General features: G+C 41.8%; 1 protein-coding gene across 3 annotated transcripts in view; it reads right to left on the bottom strand.

Annotated features, from left to right (window-relative positions):
- The window catches only part of KIF3B (kinesin family member 3B), a 49,115-nt gene that overhangs the window by 4,640 nt on the left and 17,860 nt on the right, over positions 1–26,615 (bottom strand). For 2 of the 3 annotated variants that reach the window (XM_012754785.2, XM_012754786.2), the window contains exons 2-8: positions 15,999–17,466; positions 12,489–12,590; positions 12,167–12,289; positions 11,941–12,059; positions 3,702–3,815; positions 2,906–3,011; positions 814–992 (exon numbers count right to left, since the gene is read on the bottom strand). In XM_012754785.2, the coding sequence (XP_012610239.1) occupies positions 814–992; positions 2,906–3,011; positions 3,702–3,815; positions 11,941–12,059; positions 12,167–12,289; positions 12,489–12,590; positions 15,999–17,402 (2,147 nt within the window). In that variant the 5' untranslated portion in view covers positions 17,403–17,466. Of the gene's footprint in view, positions 1–813; positions 993–2,905; positions 3,012–3,701; positions 3,816–11,940; positions 12,060–12,166; positions 12,290–12,488; positions 12,591–15,998; positions 17,467–21,960; positions 22,299–26,615 lie in introns of those variants that run through there. The other variant, XM_012754784.3, reaches the window with a different exon arrangement.

Raw genomic sequence — 26,615 nt, 5'->3', positions numbered from 1 at the left:
TTTCCTCAGTGGCCTGAAAACCAGGATACTTTCAACTGTAAAACCACTAGGCTGGCACAGCCTGACCGTCTGTGCATGGCTAACATGGCCTTCCAACAGAGGGGTGAAATCTGAGGGAAGGGACTCTATTGCCCAGCAATTGCTCTTCCATTAAAATCAAAGCTAGGCTGTATTCTCCAAATCGATACAACAGTATTAAGTTTGCAGGTAGAATTTCTTCCATTTTTGGCTTTCTACCTAGTTGTTTTCCTAAAATTTCTAATCTAGAATTTAATAAGACAGAATTTCTACTTTTGCACCAAATGGAAGACGTAAACTTGGCATGGAGGCCCGGAGCCTAGGTTGTGGATTTCCACATCTATATACTGAGGTTTGAACTCTAGCTCTGCCACATACTTGCTGGGTTTTCCTTGGACCTGACTATTTTCTCAAATACTCTAAGTCTCAGTTTTCTCATCTATAAAATGGGACTGCTGATAATATTTACTTTATAAGATTTTTGCAGGAAATCATTAAGAGAATTCTTCTACAGCACTTAGGATGACCTGACACCTGGTGGGAAATGGAGAACTGACCACAATTTCACCAGACTACATGCTCCTTACAGGTCTGGGTACATTAAGTATGCCTGGCATAGTGTCTCAACCATAAATATTTTTGGAATAAATAAGTAAACAAGCAGTAATATGGCAACATTTTCTAGCTCGTTCCGCAAAGTGTTCCATGATAAACAAGCACTCTTGTCACCTTTTGCTTTGGTTTGAACTTGTTCAAACATGTTCTGGTCAAACACAGGTCAGCTAAGCCACTCACCTCGACTTGGATTTCTTATTTGCAGTGCTTTCAAAGGATGATGCGTCCACCTGTATCTCATCTTCATCCTGCAGAGCCGCATCCAACGCAGCCTGGACCTTGGGGGCGATGGCTGGGCCCTCGTAGTCTCTGGTGGTGCGGCTGGGCATGTCCAGCTCTAACAGCACAATGTTTTCTGCCTGCAGAAGCACAGCCATCACCAGCTAAGTTGACCTCCATTCAGACACAGAGAGTACAAGCAATCTAGTCCTCTCCAAGAGCGGAACTATTCAGGGCCTACCAAGAAAGAACCTGCCTAGAAGAAGTGATGTGGTTTTATCGCTTTTTTCCTGGTGGGATTATAGGTGATTTTTATTTCCTTCCCTATGCTTTCCTATATTTTCCTTTTTTTTTTTCCTTTTAAATAATGAACATGTCTTATACCCTAAGGGAAATAATCCAGGAAAAATTATTAATTAAGCAAAGCCCATTTATTGCAGAGAGTTTGAAAATACAAAAAGGTATAAAGAAGAAAATAGTCATTACCAATAAAATCACCACCTATAGCAGTACTGATGAACTCTGCAGCTGCAGGAGGAAGAAGGCAGTGTGACGTTGTATGTGGAGGGTCTGCACAGTGTATGTGCATTTTAAAAACCAGATTGGGCCCTACCTCGTAATTGGCCTTGTGGATTGATCCATTCCTTCATTTGATATCCTGTGGTAAGCCTTTCCTGACTCCTAAGACAAGTATATAGAGGAAAGAGCACCCACAAATTTACACATGCCACCTTCTCCTCTGACTCCTCCCAGTCAGTGGAGTTCCAGTCCCAGGGCTCCAGAGGTAGGGCAGGTGGAGCCACTGCAGGGAAAAGGTGAAGAGAGAGGCTGGCCCCATTTACCAGTTTTAGATATTGAGATAGTGCATACAATTTCTCTGCAAGAAGCAGGCTCATTGCTAGAGACATTTGAGAGTCACTGCTTTAAATTATACTTTTGCATCAGGTTAATTCCCTAAAAACTTACATATTTGATTTGGGGGCTTTAAAATCACGTTTTTGGCTTACGACATGAAATAACTGGCAAGTTATGCACCACTGGCAACTACTAGAAAAATGCTTCTGAGGATTCTGTCTGACACACCACTCATCTTCCACTATATAAAACCTCACCGAATCTTTTTGGCTTTTGCTTTCTTTAATTTAAATAATGCAGTACCAGGAAGAATAGCACCTGAGGAACAAACTAATCCTAATCTCCTGTTTGGCTCTAGTTGCCAAGGGAGACTCAAACACATTTTTTGAAAATTTTAAGTGAAAATCTTTCATTATAAAAATAACCCAGCTTCCCTGTTTATAGTTATAAAATGCAGAGAAGCAAAAAGAAGAGAATTTAAATTGAGTGTACTTCCACCAACCAGACCTAACCAGTTCACATTTTGATACATTTTATGCCAGATTTTTTAATTCATATCCACACTTCTGGTACAAATTTTTTTATAGCTATACATTGTGTCTCCCAGTTCACCTCCTTGCCAGCTACCTGACTCACTGCAACAAGCAGATGGGAGAGGTCAATTAGAGAAAGTGGTAAACTGTAAGTACAGTGTCCAGCACACAGCAAGAACTTATAAATAAAAGCTCTCATGGCATTTTTATTGTAAAATATTTTGGGGTCATTAAGTAGTCCTCAATTACATCACTTTAAATGACTACACAACTGACACGCATTATGTGAGATGGACACACCAAGTTCATCTCCTATCACTAGGCATCTGCATTCTTTCCTATCTTCCCACAGAGCATTGTGAAGTTCATTGTTAATGTTTACTGGCCACTGAGGACATGATGTTTTGCACTCTCTTCTTTCCCTAGTCCTGACTTTCTAAACCTTATTCTATTTTACTTTTTTATTTACTATTATTAGTTATTATTTTATTTGTTATTATATTTATTTATTATTTGTTGTAATTGTTGCTATTGTTATAAATATCTTCAAGTACCTCTGGAAATCATCAGGGCACAAACTCTGGGCAGAATAGTGCTTAAGGGTTTACATAGATCTAAACTCCTCCAAGAAAGAGAAGAGAAAAACCCAAGAACAATCTCCTCACCCTGTATCGGGCCTCTGGACGCATCATCATGGACATTCTTGCATGTTGGCTCAACGGTCTCTTATATCCCACGGCTGAGACTGGCCGCTTCATCATCTGCTGGTTCCTGGAAAGGGACTGCAGTGTTAAAGGCTTGGCTGGAGCGTGTTCCACAGCCCCGGCCCCAGCATTGGTCCTGTGGAACAAGCTCTCAGAAAACTCTGAGTCAGACAGAGCCTACACAAGTAACTTCCTGGACCTAGGCCTGACGTAAGTGGGGCAGGTGCTGCTTATATTTTCTGTTTGAGTTGCTTTCTGATTCAGATGTGTCATTCATTTTTTAAGCCAGAAGGGATTTTAGTCATCATCCAGTTCTTAGACAGCAGACACAAAGCATAGCTGCCAATATTCCCCCATCCCTGCATCCTTAGCAGACGTCTCCAATCTTCCCAGCAGGACCCAGACTCAGACTGAGAATCCTCAACTCTGTGGTCAGACTGACACACAAGGTAACACACCTCTGTGCTGCCCCTCCTTTGGCCTACCCCACTTCACTACACAGCTAGGGAAATGGAAATGCAGGAGCTTGGGAAAGATGAGTTCACTGGTGAAAAAAGTCTTCTAATTCCTAACACCACATTCATCAACAAACTTTCACCTGGTGGACCTACAGCAGCCACAAAGTCAGAAATGCAATTGATTCTTGGTTTAAATGAATCAAACTGTTTTTACCATGCCCCACTGGCCAAGTCCAGCTTATCAACATTCTTGCCTTTCTCCCCACATGAAAGTATACTTAAAGTCAATAGTGACTTACTCCAGTCTTGTTATAGGATGTAATTTCCAATGGTCTTCCTCTTCATCAAAGAAGGATCTATTCATAATTTTACTTTTTTCCTCCAGAGGGATAAAGTTTTCTATAATAAGATGCCTGTAAGAGCACACATAACATGGGTGAATACAGATCAAGATACACACAAGTGTTAGCAATCTGGTCTCCTATATAATGAGTAATTAGGTAAAAGTCAAGACACTTAGCAAACATTTACTGAGCAGGTACTATGGACCTAACATCATACAAAGAGCTGGGATACAGACGTGAATGACACCTAGTCCCTGCTTGAGACAAAGAGGTAATGGTGTAGCACTCTTATGTTTGACAGGTGCTGACAGTGGTCTGTTTTAGAAATATGGAGAAGTCACTTCTGCCTGGGCAGAAGCAGCTTGAGGATGTGAACGGGCTGAGGAAGGAAGCAATGCCTGGGCTACACTGGCATGAAAATTTGCTACCTGAAGTATCTTTAAGAAAGCCACTGGTGCTGCTAACCCAGGTCATTAACTTCTAAAATGCTGAAAACAGGCTGGGTGTAGTGGCTCATGCCTACAATCCTAGCACTTTGGGAGGCCGAGACAGGGAGGATGGCTGGAGCCCAGGAGTTCAAGACCAGCCTGAGCAACACAGTAAGGCTCTGTCTCTATAAAAAATAGACAAATTAGCCAAGTGTGATGGTGTGCACCTGTCATCTCAGCTACTTAGGAGGCTGAAGCAGAAAGATTGCTTGAGCCCAGGAGTTTGAGGTTATAGAGAACTATAATTGTGCCACTGCACTCTAGCCCAGGCAACAGTGTAAGACCCTGTCTTGAAACAAACAAACAAAATGCTGAAAACAGATTAGAAATTAAACTGCCTTCCTCTAGTCCCAAGGCTTGTTGTCCAAGCTGGAAAACTTCCCATTCTAATCCACCAGGACAAAGAGCAGAACCAAATGGATTTCAGTCCCTGAGAGCACTGATAATGAAGACCATTCCTGAGAGAGTCTCTGCCTGACAAATGCATGAGAAACATGTCAAACAAGGAAACTGGAACCCACTGGGCTGCATCTCTCCATGGTGATGACTGTTTCCTACGACAGCTCTCCCTTACTCTTCCAAAACCTTAGGACAGAACAATGTCAAAGGGCTGCTAATGTGGGAGGGATGCAGAACAAACACCACAGAGATGTAGGATACTGTGAGAAACAGGCTGACTCATTGTTTATTCAAAAGATATCAAAAAGAACTATAACAATCAAAATGGCTTCCTTACGAAAAAAATATTTTTGGGAAATGAAATTTTCTCTTGATTTTTGTTTGCCATCTCAGAAATTATTTTTCATAACACATATTTGTTTTTTTTCTGATTACAAATGTCCTATTTTTTACATTAGATAATATAAATAACATAATTACCCACAATTTCACTATCTAGAGATAACTATTATTACTATTTTGGTATATTTTATTCTGATCTTTCTTCTAGATGTACATACCTACAAAGAGGTATGACACACATATTTAATTTTAAGGGTTCCTTTCCAAATTTAAAATTTGGTCATTAAAAGAATCCCTTTGAAAAGTTTTTCTGTAAAGAAAAATTTCAGCTCATGATGTAGAAGGACTGATGTAGAATAGAAAAACACCATTTTGTAACTCTTAATGAAATGATGGATTTAGACAGAGATCATTGTTGGCTGAAACCATTAGCTCAGTGGTTTTCAAGCCAGACTGCACATAAATATCACCTACAGAGTTTTGAAAAATATATTGCTTGGACCTCATGGAGACCAATAGTTCTCAAAGTGTGTTCACCAAACCAGTAGGAGGAATACCTGGAACCTGTTGGAAATAAAAATTCTCAGGCCCTGCCCCAGACTTACTCAATCAGACTCTCTGGGTGTGAAGCCCAGTAATCTGTTTAACAAGCCCTTCAGGTGATTCTAATGTCTGCTAAAGTTGAAGGACCAATGCCTTAGACCAATTAAATCAGAATCTCTGGGGTGGGGCCCAGGCATCACAAAACTCCTCAGTGTGCAGCCAAGGTTGAGAACCAGTGATTCAGAGCTAGCTAGCTTTCTGTTAAAGGGAAATAAGTGGGATAGTTAATCAAAGAAAGAGACTAACAAATCCAGAATGTGGCATATTTATACAGGCTAATTCCCATCCAAGTACTAACCAGGCCTGCCCCTGCTTAGCTTCCGAGATCAGACAAGATTGGGAGCATTCAGGGTTGTATGGCCATAGACTCTACAGGCTATCTAACCTATACTTTTCAACAAGTCACCTATGAAAAAAAATTTTTTAAAAGAAAAAGGATTTCCTAAGGTTAAATTAAGTTTAAGAGACATAATAATCAAATGCAGTGTGCGGTCCTTATTTCTATCCTAAATACAAACAAACCAAGAAAATTTAAATATGATTGAGTTCTTGAAAATACTAAGAAACTTAATGTTAATTTTGTTAGCTGTAAAAATATCATTGTGTAGGCTGGGTGCAGTAGCTCACGCCTGTAATCCTAGCACTCTGGGAGGCCGAGGCGGGTGGATTGCCCGAGGTCAGGAGTTTGAAACCAGCCTGAGCAAGAGCGAGACCTCGGCTCTACTAGAAATAGAAAGAAATTAATTGGCCAACTAATATATATATAGTAAAAAAAATTAGCCGGGCATGGTGGCGCATGCCTGTAGTCCCAGCAAATCGGGAGGCTGAAGCAGTACAATCACTTGAGCACAGGAGTTTGAGGTTGCTGTGAGCTAGGCTGATGCCACAGCACTCACTCTAGCCTGGGCAAAAAAATGAGACTCTGTCTCAAAAAAAAAAAAAATCATTGTGTATATAACAATCAATTGTATTTTTATACGTTAGCAATAAACATTCCAAAAATAAAATTAATAATGTCATATACAATACCATTACAAAAAAAGTAGATATAAATTTAATAAAAGACTTGTACACTAAAAACTATGAAACATTCTTGAGAGAAATTAAAGAAATAATAAGTGAAAAGATATATCATGTTCATGGATCAGAACACTTAATATTGTTAAGATGACAATATTCCTCTAATTGATGTACAGCTTCAACATAATCACTATCAAAATCCCAGCTGGCTGGCCGGGCGCGGTGGCTCACGCCTGTAATCCTAGCTCTCTGGGAGGCCGAGGCGGGCGGATTGCTCGAGGTCAGGAGTTAGAAACCAGCCTGAGCAAGAGCGAGACCCCGTCTCTACTATAAATAGAAAGAAACTAATTGGCCAACTAATATATATAGAAAAATATTAGCCGGGCATGGTGGCACATGCCTGTAGTCCCAGCTACTTGGGAGGCTGAGGCAGCAGGATTGCTTGAGCCCAGGAGTTTGAGGTTGCTGTGAGCTAGGCTGACGCCACGGCACTCACTCTAGCCTAGGCAACAAAGCGAGACTCTGTCTCAAAAAAAAAAAAAAAAAAAAAAAATCCCAGCTGGCTTTTTTGCAGAACTTGACAAGCTGACCTTAAAATGTATAGGCATACCTCAAAGACACTGTGGATAAAGTTCCAAGCCATTGCAATAAAGTGAAAATCACAATAAAGCAAGTCACATGAAATTTTTGATTTCCTGGTGCATCTAAAAAGTTATGTTTACACTATTCTGTAGTCTATTAAGTATGCATTATATCTAAAAAAAAGTACAAACCTTAATTTTTTTTTTTTTTTTTTTTTTTTGAGACAGAGTCTCGCTTTCTTGCCTAGGCTAGAGTGAGTGCCGTGGCATCAGCCTAGCTCACAGCAACCTCAAACTCCTGGGCTCAAGCGATCCTCCTGCCTCAGCCTCCCGAGTAGCTGGGACTACAGGCACGAGCCACCATGCCCGGCTGATTTTTTTATATTATATATATTAGTTGGCCAATTAATTTCTTTCTATTTTTATGGTAGAGACGGGGTCTCGCTCAGGCTGGTTTTGAACTCCTGACCTTGAGCAATCCGCCCGCCTCGGCCTCCTAGAGTGCTAGGATTACAGGCGTGAGCCACCACGCCCGGCCAAACCTTAATTTAAAAATACTTTATTGCTAAAAAATGCTTACACAGAGACACAAAGTGAACACATGCTGTTGGAAAAATGGCACCAATAGACTTGCTTGACACAGGGTTGAAATTCAATAAAGCAAAGTACAATAAAATGAGGTATACCTGTACATGGAGATGCAAGCAACCCTGAATAGCCACAAAAATCTTGAAAAAGAATAAGGCTGGAGGACTCACATCTCTTGATTTCAAAACTTACTACAAAGCTACAGTAATCAAAGCAGTATGGTATTAGCATAAGGATAGACATATAGACCAATGGAATAGTACTGAAAGTCCAGAAATAAACCCTTACATTTATGGTGAATTGACTTTCAACAAGGGTGCCAAGAAATTGAAATGGAGAGACAAGAGCTTTTTCAACAAATGGTGCTGGGACAACTAGGTATCTGCATGAAAGAGAATGCATTTGGAATTCTACCTCACACCATACACAAAAATTAACTCAAAATCAATTTTAGAACTAAATGTAAGACCTAAAATTGTAAGACTCTTAGAAGGCCTAAGAGAATTGAAACACATGTCCACAAAAAACTTGTACATGAATGTTCATAGCAGCAAGTTTGGGTGTTGTTCATAACACCCAAAATATAGGATCAACCCAAATGTCCATCAAATGATGAATGGATATTATTTGGCCAGAAACGAAAAATGGAGTATTGATACATCCCACAACATGGATGACCCTTGAAAACATTATATCAAGTGAAACAAGCCAGTCACAAAAGGCCACATTATTCCATTTATAAATTTATATTACATAAAATGTTCAGAATAGGCAAATTTAGATACAATGCCAAAAGTATAAGAAACAAAAGAAAATACAGATAAATTGGGCTACATCAAAATTGAAATCTTTTGTGCTACAAGCAATACCATCAAGAAGAAAGACATCCCAAAGAATAGGAGAAAGTTACCTGCAAATCATGGATTTGATATGAGACTGATATCCGGAACGTACAAAGAAACATATAAAGAACTCTTAAAACTCAATAACAAAAAGACAACCCAATTTAAAAATGGGCAAAGGATTTGATCAGACATTTCTCCAAAGAAGATATACAAATGGCCAATAAGCACACAAAAAGATGCTCTACATCATCTGTCATTATGGAAATAAAAATCAAAACCTTAATGAAGTACTACGTCACACCCATTCAGGATGGCTATAGTAAAGACAGACAATAACAAGTATATCAACAAGGATGTGGAGAAATTGGTGGTGGAAATGTAAAATGGTGCAGCCACTGTGGAAAAGTTTGGTAGTTCCTAAAAAGTTAAACACTGAGTTGCCATATGACCTAGCAATCCCACTTCTACATATGTATCACAGAGAAATGAAAACATATAGCCATATAAAAACTTATACATGAATGCTTATGTCAGTTTAGTGATATAGCCAAAGACTGGAAAAATCCAAATGTCCATCAACTGATAGATAAATCAAATGCGGCATATCCATACAATGCAATATTATTCAGCTATAAAAAAGAATGAATGATGCTGAGACAACTACATATCTACTGATCCATAAATTCCTTAAAATTATCATGCAAAAGAAGCCAGTCACAAAAGACCACATTTTATGAGTCCATTTATATGAAATGTCCAGAACAGGCAAATCCAAAGAAATGGAAAGACTAGAGGTTACTTTGGATTAGGGAAGGGGGTAATGAGAGATAACTGATAATTGGTGTAGGGTTTCCTTTGTGGGGGGACAAAAATGTTCTAAAATTAGATTATAATGATGATTTCACAACCCTGTGAATGTATTTAAAAAACACTGATTCGTATACTTTAAATAGGCGAACTATATAGTATGTAAATGATATCTCAATAAAGCTTTTTTAAAAATACCATTGTGATCGTGTATGTAAGTATGTAGGAGTGCGATAATATGAGGTAAGATTTGCTTTGAAATATTTTTATTAAAGATGACAAAAATGTGTTAATCATTGAATTTGGGTGATGGGTATTTGGGTGTTCATTGTACCATTCAGAAAATTTTTTCATAATGAAAAGTCACATCCAGGCCGGCGGGCCGCTGCCATCAAGAGGAGGCACGGGATGCTGTTGGAGTGCGGGTCTGTGTGGTTGGTGTTGGCGAGGATGCTCAAGGTGGGCATCCGAGATTGGTTTCCCTGGAAGGCGGGGTACCTTCCAGGGAAACCTTCCATGTTCCTCCCAGTTCCGAGTCTGTAGGGTGCACTCACCTACAGTAGCTTTCAAAAGTTCTTCCTACCACTTCGCCATAAGATAAACATTTTAGATGTACGTCTTACATATTTCATATAAATGTCTATTCTGAAATAAAAACTTCACCAAGCAGTATTTACCATGATTTTTTTTTTAATGTATGACCACAGAATTGGTTTTTTTCGCCTACTAATAAAAGAAACCCTACAATTTGAAAGCCACCAGGCTAGACCAGGTGCGGTGCCTCATGCCTGTAATCCTAGCTCTCTGGGAGGCCGAGGCGGGCGGATCGTTTGAGCTCCGGAGTTTGAAACCAACCTGAGCAAGAGCGAGACCCCGTCTCTACTATAAATAGAAAGAAATTAATTGGCCAACTAATATATATAGAAATATTTAGCCAGGCATGGTGGTACATGCCTGTAGTCACAGCTACTTCGGAGGCTGAGGCAGCAGGATTACTTGAGCCCAGGAGTTTGAGGTTGCTGTGAGCTAGGCTGACGCCACGGCACTCACTCTAGCCTGGGCAACAAAGTGAGACTCTGTCTGAAAAAAAAAAGAAAACCACCAATCTAAAGGACAATCTTTTTATTTTATTTTTTTATTTATTTATTTTTTTTTTAATGCTTTTTTTTTTTTTTTTTGAGACAGAGTCTCGCTTATTGACCAGGCTAGAGTGAGTGCCGTGGCGTCAGCCTAGCTCACAGCAACCTCAAACTCCTGGGCTCAAGCAATCCTTCTGCCTCAGCCTCCCGAGTAGCTGGGACTACAGGCATGCGCCACCATGCCCGGCTAATTTTATATATATATTAGTTGGCCAATTAATTTCTTTCTATTTTTAGTAGAGACGGGGTCTCGCTCTTGCTCAGGCTGGTTTCGAACTCCTGACCTCGAGCAATCCGCCCGCCTCAGCCTCCCAGAGTGCTAGGATTACAGGCGTGAGCCACCGCGCCCGGCTTATTTTATTTTTTTGATACAGGGTATCACTGCCTAGAGTGCAGTGGCACCATCATAGTTCACTGGGGCTCCAACTCCTGGGCTCAAGCAAGCCTCTGGGCCGGACGTGGTGGCTCACGCCTATAATCCTAGCACTCTGGAAGGCCGAGGCAGGCGGATTGCTCGAGGTCAGGAGTTTGAAACCAGCCTGAGCGAGACCCGTCTCTACTAAAAATAGAAAGAAATTAATTGACCAACTAAAAATACATACACAAAAAATTAGCCGGGCATAGTGGCACATGCCTGTAGTCCCAGCTACTTGGGAGGCTGAGGCAATAGTATCACTTAAGCCCAGGAGACTGAGGTTGCTGTGAGCTAGGCTGATGCCACGGCACTCACTCTAGCCAGGCAACAAAGTGAGACGCTGTCTCGAAGGAAAAAAAAAAAAAAAAGCAAGCCTCTGGCTTTGGCCTTCCAAGTAGCTAGGACTACAGGCAAATTCAACCAGGCTGGCCTTTTTTTTAGAGACAGGGTTTCACTATGTTTCCTAGGCTGGTCTTGAACTCCTGGCCATAAGCAATCCTCCTGCCTGGGCCTCCCAAAGTGCTGGGATTACAGGAGTGAGCCACCATGGCTGGCCCATCCAATTTTTAGAAATGAAACATAGGAGGCTCAAACAAATTAAGGAGTCCACCTTTGCTACAAGGCTAGGAATCTAGGCCTCCAAGAAAAATAAAAAATAAATAAATAAATAAAAAGTCACATTAACAAAAGATTCCCTCTTATCAATAGATAGGAGGCCAGAACCTTTAAAACAAAAGGTAGGGTGGAAGGGAATTTGGAGATCATCTGAGGAAGCCATTCAGTTACCAGATGGCACCCAGAGATGGAAAGTGACTTTCAGGAAGAGACAGAAGATGAACAGGGTGGTAAGGGATGAGATGGAGAGAAGTGGGCAAGGGCCCTGTCATCAAGGGTATGTTTAACTTAACAAACAAGACCAATGTCCCAGCAAGTACATGGAGGAAGCCAAAAAAGGCCCAGCACTTACTTGAGTTTCAGCTCCCTGGTGAGCTCGTTCTGAGTCTGCTCCAGCTCTTGGCGCTCCTTGATGTGCTCTTCTTGGAGGTCGTGGATCTCGGCCTTCACCGCCTGAAGCTTGGAGAAGAGCTGGAACCGAGGGGAGAGGTAGGTGAGGACGGTGTCCATCCAAAGGATAGAGTGCTCCCTTTCCCCCAAGTCTCCAGGCACATCTGATTGGTCTTGTTCCTTTATACCTTTTTGAGTTTTTTGGTCTTGATGTCCACTTCTTGCTGCAAGGAACTGTATGTCTCTTTAAGTTCCAAGGTCTCCTCATCTCGACTTTCCATCTGTTGCTGGATTTCTCTTTCTCGACGTTTCTGAGCAACAACACAAAATTCATTACCTTGCCCTAGAGACTGTCTATACAAGAATACAGATCAGAGTCTCCAGCTAGGATGAGATTGACCCAACTTATAACATTTCCCTCAATGAGAATCTAACATATGAGATATTTACTCTGTGGCATAAACACATCTTGCCCCACACCATTCACCCCCAAAAAGAATGAAAAGTTACCTGCTCTGCAATTTCCTGCCGTTTCTGCTCCAGAATTTTCTGCTGTTCATTTGTATGATCTACTATATTTTTTCCTCCAACAAGCAGCTTACTCTCCATGGCCTGAGGGAGAAGCAGAGCAGAATCCATTTCATGAACAACTCCCTCAAAATCCAACTCCTCATAGGGGGGCCCACGAAAGACAAAGAGCTCAGGACTGAGCCAAAGGGACAAACTCTGGGAAAAAATGTGTTGTGCTCAGCTGTACTGTCCCTTCACTGGCACAGGGCTAGGCAGCTTCACTACAGTCTCTACCGTAGTAACCTCAAGATACAGCTTCGCCAGACATTCATGTATTTCACCTTTAACAACATATGTTTTTATTTGTTGCTACAAAGTATGAACCCCACCTAGAACATACAAAGTAGCCCCTATGTGTTAGGTGCTGGGGAGGCCACTGTGAGTGTGAACCGCAAAGCTCAGAGTCCACAGAGCAACAGAGATGAGTGGGCTTTATCCCTATGGTGCCAGACGCCATCAGCAGGAAAGTACAGAGTCATTAATGGTAGAGGCACACTGGAGATGGAGTCAGGAAAGCTTCCTGTGAGGGCCGTCTGCACAGAGCACTGAAGTAAGAAATAGGAATCACTTAAGACAAAAAGGATTTTTTTCTGACAGGGTAGGATAAGGAGTGATGATACACGAAGTTGGTCTAAAGCCCTGTGAAGGATACTAAACTTGATTCTGAAGACCTTGGGGAACCGCTGGCATGGTCTTTGAGCATGAGAGTCCATGATCAGATTTGTGTTTTAGAAACATTACTCCCCTGCAAGGGGAAGAATGACTGGAAAAGGGCTGGTAAGATGGTGGGAGATCAGACAGGAGGCTAGGCCTGGGCTAGGCCTTCTCCCCAGCGCGAGTGGTCAAAGTTTGGGTCCAAGAGACCCTGATAAGGCAGGATCCAGAGGCCTTGGGGCTAAATGGGCACTGAAGAGAGAGGGAAGGGCAGCCAGCAAGGATGACTCCCAGGGGTCTGGCTTCATGGATAAGGAAGCAGGAGCAGGCTCTGGGGGCTGTGGGGGCCTGTGAGCGTCTTGGTGGAGATGTCCAGTAGGCAGAAGCTACCAGGCCTGCATGGCAGAAGACGGCTCTGGACTAGATACACAGATTGGAAGCCTTCAGCATTTAAATGGGGGCTGAAACCATGGGACTGATTTACACCTGAAAAGTACAGAACCCCAAAACTCCACAACCTTGCTTTTAAGGAACTTACAGACATTCACTGCAACCCTGCTGCCATCTTTCAGCAAGTCCTTTGAGCCTGTTTCCTCTTCTCTCAAATGAAAGGGCTGGACTAGATTACTAACCCTCTACACGCATACCTTCCAACTCTAACATTCTTTTGTTCTATAATTTTACAGCATCCAGGGACTGAGACAGACAGAAGTATTGTCATTCTCCACAGACAAAATGTCTGAGAGATGAAGTGACCTTGAGGTAACGCGGCATCTTGCCATACTCGGCCTCTGAGAGTTCAACCTCCAAGAGGTTATTTAGAGAATCTAGGTGCTCCTGGCCTTGAATAACAGGTGTGATCCTAAAACACAGTAGGCAAATCAAAGGCAGGCACACCCAGTCATACATTGAGTGCAACGGTGAGGAGTGGCTGAGTAGTATTCTTTCCTACGAAGTGCATCCGACACGATGGCATCTCATAGTAAGCCCCTCCCTGGGACAAAATTACTTCCTAATTGTGTATAGTATATGACCCCATTTTCACAACAGGTCTTAAAAGGCCTGGAAGAAACTTCCAAGGTTGTAAGATCCCTGCCTCTGAAGTAAAATAGCACCCAGCTCTGGAAAAGGGTTACAATGAAGCCACAGATAAACAGTATAGTGTCATATAGTGGGGCAAACAGATACAAGAAAGAGAGAACTTGTCATTTTTAAATTCATAAACATGCATACATTTTAGAGTAGAAATCACAGTTTGCATAAATTCAATAAGATAGAACCAGACACTTCCAAGGAATTCTGGCTTGTGGCTAGCCAGTGGCCATCCTCAGACCTCCAAGGCCACCTCTGCATCCTTCTCTGCCATTAAAGTCCAGTGGCAGCCCAGAGTCCAGGCACCTGAGGGAACAGTACACTGCTGCCAGAAAGAAGACTCAAAACAATGGTAGCCTCCACACTCTAGAATACTACTCAGCCACTGGTAGAAAATGAGTATGTAAGGAAATGTATTGGCACACAGCGGTTAGAGGTTGGGGTGGGGGGTTGACTACAAGGGAGAGGCCTGAGGACATTTTGGTGGTGCTAGAACTGTCTTGTATCTTGTATAATCAAGGTACTGCATACTAAAACCACACTGAGATACCACACCACACACAAATGTTAGTCTGATAATCACAAGTGTTTGTAAGGATGAGGGGCATCCAGAACTCATACCCTGCTGGTAGACACTTCAACTTATACAGCTACCTTATTTTTTTTATTTAAATTTTTTAAATTTTTTGAGACAGGGTCTCACTCTGTTGCCCAGGCTAGAGTGCAGTGGTACCATCACAGCTCAGTGCAAGCTCAAACCCCTGGGTTCAAGTGATTCCCCTGGCTCAGGCTGCTGAGTAGCTAGAACTACAAGGACGTGCCACCACACATGGCTAATGTTTCTATTTTTTTCAGAAATGGGGTCTTGCTATGTTGCTCAGGCTGGTCTCAAAGTCCTGACCTCAAGTAATCCTCCCACCTTGGCCTCCCAAAATGCTAGGATTATAAGCATGAGCCATCACACCAGCCACTTTAGAAAACAACTTGTCCTTGTCTAGTGAAGTTGAAGCTACACATACCCCAGGACCTAATGGTACCAGACAAGAAACTCTTACACGTTCATGTTCTCCTGGAGCCAAGTACAAGAACATTCACAGCAGAAAAGTGGAAACAACCCATACCATCAGGAGAATGGAATACCACAGAATACTCGGAACAGTAATAATGAATGGTTACAGGCATCAGTGTGGATCTCAAGAACATAATACATAATAATGTTGAGCAAATAAAAGCAAACTGCAGCAGTGAGATTCCATTTATATAAAACTAAAAAATTATGTGACACTATGTTCTATTTAGAGATATATACATATATGGCAAAACTATAAAGAAAAGCAAGGAAATAGTAAACAGCAAATTCAGGATGATGGTTATGTCTGGAGGAGGGGAACACAAGCAGCTTCTAAAGATATGAGAGCTGTTCTAGTCCTCACATTGGGTGGTGAGTACACTGGGTATACTTTTTGCTGCTGTGCTTTATACCTTGCACATATGTAACAGTCATCCCTATTATGAATTCCATTTATATTTTTAAATTAAAAAAATCATTTTCATTTCAATTCCACAAAGGTATACTAAGCAGTGGATAGATACCATGGAGCTAGTGGGGAATGCAAAACCAAAGAGACATCATCCCTTGTATCATTTCTTTTTGATAAAAGAAAAAGCACTGATTGGGCAAGGGCATAAGGAAGGGTATAGTACCTTGATCTTGGCGCCCAGCATCTCGGCAGCATCCTTCTCTCGCCGCAAATCCTCCATCTTTTTCTCCTTCTCCTTCAGCAGCCTCATCTTCTCCTCTGCAACCAAGCTGTGGTCCTCTACAATGGCCCGCTTCTCAATCTCCAGTTTTTCTTGCTGTTCCCGCCAGTAATCATCCTTATCATCCCCTTCCTCCTCACCCTCTTCTCCCTCCTCCTCCTCCTCTTCCCCACCCCCACCACTGCCACCACCTTCCCTCCGCTTCTCTCGCCTCTTCCTTCTGCCAATGGACCGTTTTTCCAGCTGGGCCTTGAGCCGAGCAATCTCTTCCTGGAATTCTCGAAGGAGGGCATCCTTAGGATCTTCATTGACCCTTGGTTTGTTCTTAATGTTTTTGGCACGGTTGGCATATCGCAGAGTGGTCAGAGTCTCTTCTACATTGTAAGAGGCAGGCCCCACGTTGGCGACCATCACAGTCTTGGCATTGCCACCGAGGGAATCTTGGAGGAGCCTGGTAAGCTTTGAGTCCCGATATGGAATATGAGTGCTTTTGCCATCTACCAGGGCAGAGATGACATTACCCAAGGCCGAAAGGGAGAGGTTGATCTTGGTAGCTTCCTTTAATCTTTCCCCTTGTGCGCCAGTCTTGGCTTGCCGTTCGCTGCCTGCGAGATCTACAAGGTTCAATTTCCCTACACGGATATGGTTTTCACCATCGAGGCCCACCTCACTGCACTCAATAGTAATAACAAAAATTGCATGAGAACGTGAGCTGTGCTCATTCATGTTGGTAGCACCGACAGAACGGTTCTGGTTCCCCACATTCATCACGTGTTCTATCTCCTTCACGCTCTTGGTAACAAAGGAAGACAGGTCTTTCACATACACTCCAGTGTCAGGCCTCTCTTTCAGCTCAAGCCTTTTTGTCTGATCCTTGGAGAGCAGATCTCGGATCTCCTCCTGGTAGATCTCTAAGTAAGAAGCCCTGACCAGGTACTGTTGATTCTGGGATCGAGAGATGTGGGTGAAGATGTGGTCAAATGAGTTAGGAATGACCCCTCTTTTTTCAGGGTCACCACGGACCCCTTCCATCGTGTAGGTTTTCCCAGTCCCAGTTTGTCCATAGGCAAAAATTGTCCCATTGAAACCTTGCAGGACAGAGTCCACGAGTGGTCGGAACGTCTCATCGTAGAGTTCAAACTGCTTGGCAGTCCAGTCATAGACCGCATCAAAGGTGAAGGTCTTGGGCATTTCATGGGCTGTTCCTTTGGGGTTCTTCACAGATACCTGTCCCAGCTTCACATCCACATCCACCACCTTGTCATAGGAAGCAGCCTTCTCCTTGCCATTCATGGGCCGACAGCGAACCACCACCCTGACGGACTCTGAGCTTTTCAACTTCGACATGATGAACTCTGACTGGGTCAGTCGTGAGGGCTATGAATCCAAAACGTCTCAGGATGCTAAGGTCCTAGAAAAAAAGCAAAAGTAAATAAGTACGGTACAGTTGTCACTGGGGGCTTCATGATAGAAGCTGACATACCCAAGTCATCTCATCTTGCTAACCTTTTGACAGCCATATTCAATAACTATACCACACTGTGTATTTCCTCACAGGATCTTCAGCTTCAGCAGTTAAAAAAACAAACAAACAAATAAAAATTCCAGGCCACCAATATTGTTAACTACCCTATTGTTCCTTCAATCAATACTTGATCTCATACTACAAACAGAGGCAGCTGGAAATCTTTTAAAAGCCTGGGTGATCTTATATCCTGTTTAACTACGACAGCCTCTAGGTAGAGCAATTTGGAACCATCTATCAAAATTTAAAATGCACATACCTTTTGACCTAGCAATTGTATTTCTAAGAATTTATCCTACAGATACATGTCTCTTACAAAGACATATATAGATGGATATTTATTGTGGTAGCAATAGACTATGGACAACCCCAATTCCCATCAAGAGGAGACTGATTAAATTATATATATTTAGTACATATGTAGTGGAATCCTGTGTAGTTATTAAAAACAATGTGGTAATCTCAATGTAATCCTATACCAAGATAAGTTAAGTGAAAAAACTAGGTGACAAACAGTGCATATAATACAGTTTACACAGTGTGTAAAATGGGGGCTATAACACCAAGGGTGAGCTTTAAGGTAATTTTTGGACATTGGGCGATAATGATGTGTCAATGTAGGTTTCTTACCTGTAACAACTGTACCACTTTGGTGGGAGATGTTGACAATGGGGGAGGCTGTGAATGTGTGGAGGTGTATATTGGAAATCTCTGTACTTTCTGCTTAATTTTGCTGTGAACCTAAAAATTCTCTAAAAACAGTCAATTAAAAAAATATAAGTACATACAAAAAGGGGAGGTTGTATGCATGTTATGTGCTTGCTGTGCACAAATACTGTTAGAAGTAAACAGGGTAAGAGTGATAGCAGTGGCAGCCTTGTCAGGGGAACTATGAGCCTGGGGGGACTTAGATGTCTAGAGAGAGAGAAACATTTTTCACTGTGTACTTATTTGTGCTGTTTGAATGTCCTCGCTTGTGCTGACAACACTTTCAGTTCTAAAATCATCAAAAAAACTGACTTGTGCAAAATATGTTCAAATAAATAAGGATGTGGTGTAATGCATTACATAGAAAGCACTTATTCAATCAATAAATTCAATAGAGAGACTGTGAAGGCAAATAAGAAAAGCGGTGTTAAAATTTTTTACAGTAAGAACAAAAAAGAGAGAATTTCACTAGGTGCCAGAAAACAGAGAGAATAGAAGAAAGGACTCCATGGGTCCAGTGGGAAGGGGGAGGGAATAAGGAGATCAGAGTAAAGAGGTACACATGAGGACCTCAAACCCCTGAAAATCTCAACGTGGGATTTTTAAAAATAGTAATTCACATGGTTCTTGATCAAAAGGTCCCGTGATCTCCTTCCTTCACCTATTCTCCAGCTACCCTGTTCCCCTGCCCACAGACAATCATTATTATTTTTTTAATTTTATTTTTTTTTGAGACAAGAGTCTTGCTCTGCCACCTGGGCTAGAGTGCGGTAGCATCATCATAGCTCACTGCAACCTCAAACTCCTGGGCTCAAGCAATCCTCCTGCCTCAGCCTCCCGAGTAGCTGGAACTATAGGTGTGCTACCACACCTAGCTAAATTTTTCCCTATTTTTTGTAGAGATGGGGTCTCATTCTTGCTCAGCCTGGTCTCAAACTCCTGTCCTCAGGCAATCTTCCCGCCTCCGCCTTCCAGAGTGGTGAGATTACAGGTATGAGCCACCTCACCCAGCACAAATACGTATTAATAACACTTAGCCCCTTCCTATTTACACAAGCATATTTTACACAATAAATACACAATAGCCTACCTTTGGCTTTTTCTTACTAAACAACCTATCTTAGGGTTTGTTCCCTCAGTAAATACAGAGCAGCCTTATTCTTTACAACAGGAACAAAATATTCTACTGTATGGATGTACCATAATTGATGCACTTCAGTTGTTTCTGATATTTTGCTGCAAAAAGCCAAGGCCATATAATTATTTCATGTGTAAGAAAGTATGTCTATAAGGATAAAGTCCTAGAAGTAGAATTGCTGAATCAAGGATATATGAATCTGTAATTTTAAAAGATATTTACAATAGTGACAACAGTATTCTTTTTAGTCGTGGGAATGACCCATTCCACACCAACAAAAGGGGGGAGAATGTGAAGCAGTGATGAACCACTTTGGGCATATATGCTGCAGGTTCATACCCAGTCAATACGTTCCCCCCATTGATCACAGATTGTTCTGCTGCTCAGCACATGGAAACACAAAAAGTAACTTTTCATATTTCTTCTAGCTGTTACATGTAATAAAATACTGTTGTCTAGAATGAAGGACCAGAAGAAGACCTCTTATCCTTTCTGAACTTTTTTTCTGTAAAATCTGTAAAAATAGGGTCATTCTCCCTCCTTACGTTGATTGTGAGACTAAGAGTTGCTTACAAAGATACAAGTACTTTGTAAACTAATATAAATTAGTGGTGGCTCATGCCTGTAATCCTAGCACTCTGGGAGACCGAGGCGGGTGGATCGCTCAAGGTCAGGAGTTGGAAACCAGCCTGAGGGAGACCCCGGCTCTACTGAAAATAGAAAGAAACTAATTGACCAAGTAAAAATATATATAGAAAAAAATTAGCCAGACATGGTGGCACATGCCTGTAGTCCCAGCTGCTCGGGAGGCTGAGGCAGTAGGATCGCTTGAGCCCAGGAGATTGAGGTTGCTGTGAGCTAGGCTGACACCATGGCACTCACTCTAGCCTGGGCAACAAAGTGAGACTCTGTCTCAAAAAAACCCCACAAAATTAATAATATAGATTCATCCAAGGGATGAATTGTCAAGGGACCATTCCAGAGATTACAGGTGAGCCCTAATTTTATGCATCAAACATCACTAAAATAAGATTTCTATTGTTCAACTTGAAGCTATCATTCTTAAAAAAATATCACATTTTTAACACTGGGGCTCTTATCAAAGAAAAAAAAATATCACATTAAATTGGGATCTAAGTACCTAGTTGATGTTCAATAAGAACTAAATAGCAAGCCACGTAAAGAAAGCTATGTAAAAGGCAGCCCTTTGGTTCATTCTTCATCTTCTAGATGCTATTAGAATTTTGCAGATGGGCAGAAAGAAACATGTTAGAATGGCCAGTTTACTATGTCTCCTTTTCACTGCAAGGGGAATGGCCCCTCAGCTACAGTCTGTCTTTCCCTCCATTCCAAGAGGCCTGCCAAGGCTGATCTGGGTGCAAAGTGACAATCCCAGTGCCTGAGCCACCTCTGTGGATGCTCTCCTGCAGAGCACGAGACAGCCAGACAAGATCCTAGACTTGAAAGACGAAGAGAAATATAAGGGCAGGGTGGGGCAGGGAGACAGGTCAGGGGAGAGGACCGATTCTTCTGCATTACCCACTCCTGCGAACAGAGCTATCCAACTTTCACCTCTCAAAACATTGTGGTTCCAAACCTATTTCACAAAAATAAGAAGAAAAGAAGAAGCAGTAAGCTGCAGCAAGATGATCTTAGGGTTCAGCTGCTTTCTAATAGCTCTGTACATTTTTTGAGCTCTCCAATATGATAAAAACAAAGCAATGATAATGACCTACATCAATCTTAAAAAACTCTAAAAAGAAAGGAATTCCCAAAGCATGAGTGCCCTTAATTAAATCTCCTCAACTCTGAACACAGGACACCATTTCTTTTCTGAACACATCCAGCTAGACTGAACTAGTCAAGTATTATTGACATATTATTTCAGGAAAATAGACTAATTTAATTTCCTGCCAGTGAGGCTTAAAATCTTATTCTCCTCAAAGGAAAGAGTTTTCTTGGAAGGATGCCCTGATACTCTTTATTACCTTCCTTATTCTTCTTCTAGTGGGTCTAATTACAGGGTGATAAATCTTTAAAGGAATTCACAGTGTTGCCAGGAAAGAAGGAAGCACAGGTCAGCAGCTCCTCACCTTCATCCCGAATACCTTTCTACTTGGACTTGTCATTCAGTGTTAGCACCTGCTGTCTGAATGGCTATTTTTTTTTTTTTTTTGAGACAGAGTCTCATTTTGTTGCCCAGGCTAGAGTGAGTGCCGTGGCATCAGCCTAGCTCACAGCAACCTCAAACTCCTGGGCTCAAGCGATCCTGCTGCCTCAGCCTCCCGAGTAGCTGGGACCACAGGCATGCGCCACCATGCCCGGCTAATTTTTTCTATATATATTAGTTAGCCAATTAATTTCTTTCTATTTATAGTAGAGACGGGGGCCTCACTCTTGCTCAGGCTGGTTTCAAACTCCTGACCTCGAGCAATCCGCCCGCCTCGGCCTCCCAGAGTGCTAGGATTACAGGCGTGAGCCACCGCGCCTGGCCGTGAATGGCTTACACATGAAAAATCGAGTTTTCCCCCAACCTCATTTCTTTTGTCCTCTAAGGAAATCAGCTGCATATTTCTCATGGCAGCCACAGTCTTCCAGACCATTCTTCAGCACTTTCATGTTTCAGTGCATGTGTCCTTATCCTGCTAGTTGTCATGGAGTCTCAGCTCAGAGGCTAGAACTAGGTGTGGACTGGATTCTCAGTAACTATTGGCTTTCTCTAGGGATTCTAAGATAGGTCACAGCTGGTCACATTCTACCTGAAACATTTTATTTGGCCCATCTGGTATTTAAAATGACAACAACAACAAACCCTCAGCAATTCCACATCTATATATATACATGTCCTGGTGAAAACCTTTGCACAAGGAAACATGGACAAACATGCTGCCTATAGCATTGTTTTAATAGTAGAAAAACTAAAAACAACCTAACATCTATTTACAAGGGAATTGAAAAATAAAATATGGTATAATCATATACCAGACAATATACCATTCAGTAATTACAAGAAATAAATTAAAGCAAGGGTCAGGAAACTATGGCCCAGGATCCAAATCTGGCCCACAGCCTGGTTATGTAAATAAAGCTTTATGGGAACAGTTATACATATTATCTATTGCTGCATTAACTGTAGAGTTGAGTAATTGCAACAGAGATAATAAGGCCCACAAAACCCAAAATAGACCGGTGCAGTGGCTCACACCAATAATCCTAGCACTTTGGGGAGGACAAGAGAGGATCACTTGAACCTAGGCGTTCAAGACCAGCCCAAGCACCAGAGATCCTGTCTCTACAAAAAACATTTTTTAAAAGATTAGCCGGGCATGGTGATGAATGCCTGTAGTCTCAATTACTTGGGAGGCTGAGGCAGGAGGATCTCCTGAGCCCAGGAGTTTGAGGTTGCAGTGAGCTATAATCATGCCACTGCATGCTAGCTTGGGCCACAGAGCAAGACCATATCTCAAAACAAACAAAGAAAACAACCAAACAAACAAACACCTAAAATATCCTGGCCCTTTTACAGAAAAAGTCTGCCAACTTCTGAATTAGAGTTACATATATTAACATGAATAAATATCTACAGGTTGAGTGAAAAACCAAGCTGCAGAGTAATAATTATGATTAGAAACTTACAAAACAATATGGTGCTCATATGTATGTATAAGTATAAAAAAATAGAAGGATATACAATAATTTATAATAGTGGCTGCCAAATTAGGCAGTAGGAAGTGTAGAAAATGAAACTAGAGATGGGAAGGATATTTCAACATTATCTGTAATTTTTTTTTCTTTTTTTTCTTGAGACAGAGTCTTACTCTGTCACACTGGCTAGAATGTAGTGGTGTCATCATAGCTCACTGCAACCTCAAACTCCTGGGCTTAAGCAATCCTCCTGCCTCAGCTTCCAGAATGGCTGGGACTATGGATGCACACCACCACATCTGGCTAATCTGTAATATTTTAATATTTCTCTTAAAAAACAAAAATGGGTAAAAAGGGTCTGAAGCACATAGGAGAAAATGTTAATAACAGTCAATTCTGGCTATTTCCTATATTATTCTCTGATTTTTTTTAATTTAAAAAAACAGCAACAACTAATTTCACTTTTTTTTTTTTTTGAGACAGAGTCTCACTTTGTTGCCCAGGCTAGAGTGAGTGCCGTGGCGTCAGCCTCGCTCACAGCAACCTCAATCTCCGGGGCTCAGCGATCCTCCTGCCTCAGCCTCCCGAGTAGCTGGGACTACAGGCATGCACCACCATGCCCGGCTAATTTTTTGTATATATATTTTTAATTGGTCAATTAATTTATTTCTATTTTTGGTAGAGACGGGGTCTCGCTCAGGCTGGTTTCGAACTCCTCACCTTGAGCAATCCGCCCGCCTCGGCCTCCCAAAGTGCTAGGATTACAGGCGTGAGCCATCGCACCCGGCCTAATTTCACATTTTTAAAAGAATTCTTTTTATGCTTTTCTGGAAGAATGGGAATATGTGACAGCCCTTGACCTGAGCCCCAAGTGGCAGCAATGGGAGCTTATCCCTCTGCTGGGCCTGGGCACTCCAATCCTCCCCAACACTACTCCCTCCTGTCTCATACCAGCATACTTTGCTCATTTATACTTCCTGCCTGGCTCCTGTAGGCATTTCTTGTCTAGGACCAAATTCATGTATACATGATCTGATTAAGAGAGGCCTGCCATTCTAGTCCATCTTTTTAAATGACATTTACCAAGGCTCTGTAATGACATGGAAAATGCTTATCATAAATGAAAAAGCAATTCACAAAATTGAATGACTGCATATAATCACAAATATATAAAAATAAAAACACATCAAAACATCAAAAGTGGTCTACTTTGAGTATAGGTGATTTCCCCTGCTCTTTCAACATGTCTGTATTTTCCAAATTCTCTTTACTGAGCATGTGGTATCTCCAAATGGGAAAAAATAAAGGTCTGGAAATTCCCCAGGAATAACCCTGTGAGGAGACGTGATCTGTGGGCACACAGCTTGCATACTAATGCATCTCTAATCAATGCATTCCAAAGCAATGTCCTCTAAGATCAGACCAGGCAACCACCTGCCAACTGCTTGGCCTAGAGTTCAAGGACTCAGTATCTGAAATGCAGCCTGAACCATAGATCACATGAGCCATCAGAAAAGCACTGTAACACCTGAGCAAGAAGATAAAAGCGACTCCCTATTAACCAGCCTAAACCAATTCCCTGCCCAGGAGTCTCGCAGGGGAAGCAGCTGTATCCACCTCATCACCATAAACACTACTCTCTTTCACGATTGTTTCTAATTGTTTTTGAAGTACCAGGACTTCTTGTTTGCAATCCCCGAACCACATCAAGAGAGCCAGCCCAATTTTGGGTCTCAGGTTCCTAAAAAGGCCAGTTATCATAATTGGAGTTACACCCTTTTCAAAACAAGATTATCTATCTCCAGTTGAAAAATAACACCACTGCCCTACAGAACTTTCAAAAGGACATGTTTGTGTTGAGGGAATAGTTCTACATTTACTTATATGTGCACAAAATATATTTGCAGGGATATGCAAGAGCCAAATAACAACAACAATTGCCAGATAACAACACTGGCTTTCCCTAAAAGAGCTGGGTAGATGAGTGCCAAGAGTAGGAGGGGGAGACTTTTCATTGCATATTCTTTTATATCTCTCAAGTTTTGAACCGTGTGAATATATTACCTAGTCAAAAAAATAAAATTAAGGGGAAGAAAAAAAGTGGAAAAGTTTTGTGAAATTAAGTAAACTAATATCCAAGCGTTAAAACTCACTTTTCCCATTTCATCTATTCATTTTTGCTGACCACCATGAATATAAAGTAATAAAAACATTTTAATTGATGAATGAGACCTAAGAGTAAAACTACTTATCCCAAATTTACAATGAATCTTCATAAAAGAGTTTCTATGAGGTCCACTGAAAGGGAATTTTTAACTTTCTTATAATAGAGCAAGTCATGTAGCCTCAGCTTTCAAAGACATTAAGAGCAATGATGTCAAAATAACAAGACTAATAAAATATGTTGTTAAAGGGACTGTTTATAAACAAAGTCATCTTTTCTGTAAGCCAAATAGTTGCCTGAGCTGTCTAAAAAGTTTCAAAATGTCCCTTACAGCAGCGGTCCCCAACTTTTTTGGCACCAGGGACCAGTTTCGTGGAAGACAATTTTTCCACGGGCCGGGGAGGGGAATGGTTTCAGGATGATTCAAGTGTGTTATTTTATCATGCAGTCAAACCTCTCTGCTAATGATAATCTGTATTTGCAGCCGCTCCCCAGCGCTAGCATCACCGCCTCAGCTCCACCTCAGATCCTCAGGCATTAATTAGGATCAGGTGTTCTCAAACTACGGCCTGAGGGCCACATGCGGGTGTTTTTGCCTGTTTGTTTTTTTACTTCAAAATAAGATATGTGCAATGTGCATAGGAATTTGTTCATAGTTTTTTTTAAACTATAGTCCGGCCCTCCAATGGTCTGAGGGAAAGTGAACCAGCCCCCTGTTTAAGAAGTTTGAGGGCCCCTGCATTAGATTCTCATAAGAAGCACGCAACCTCGCATGCGCGGCTGCCCGCCTAACAGAATCTACTGTAGCTGCTGATCCAACAGGAGGGGGAGCTTAAGCGGTGAAGCCAGCAATGGGGAGTGGTTGTAAATTCACAGGAAGCTTCACTTGCTTGCCCACCCCTCACCTGCTGCTGTGTGATCCTGTTCCTAAGAGGCCAAGGACCAGTACTGGTCCACAGCCTGGGGGTTGGGGACCCCAGCCTTACAGGACGTGTAAGAGCCATGGCATCTCAAATTGGTACAACTTATTTGAGGGCAGTGGGCAATCAATACCAAAACTAAATGTGAATACTCCCTTGAAACAGAAATTCCACATCTTGAATTTTTTTTTTTTTTTTTTTTTGAGATAGGGTCTCACTCTGTTGCCAGGGCTAGAGTACAGTGGAGTCATCATAGCTCACTGCAACCTCAAACTCCTGGGCTCCAGCAACTCTACTGCCTCAGCCTCCGGAGTAGCTGGGACTATAGGTGTGTACCACCATGTCCAGTTAAGGTTTTTATTTTTCCCCATTTTTTATAGAGGAGGGGTCTTGCTGTTGTCCAGGCTGGTCTTGAAATCCTGGCCTCAGGCAATCCTCCCAACTCAGCCTCCCAAAGTGT

The sequence above is a fragment of the Microcebus murinus genome, chromosome 16 (assembly GCF_040939455.1).
Source record: "Microcebus murinus isolate Inina chromosome 16, M.murinus_Inina_mat1.0, whole genome shotgun sequence".
Lineage (NCBI taxonomy): Eukaryota > Metazoa > Chordata > Mammalia > Primates > Cheirogaleidae > Microcebus > Microcebus murinus.
The sequence above is the reverse complement of the archived record's forward strand: the minus strand, read 5'-3'. Positions and strand labels throughout refer to the sequence as shown.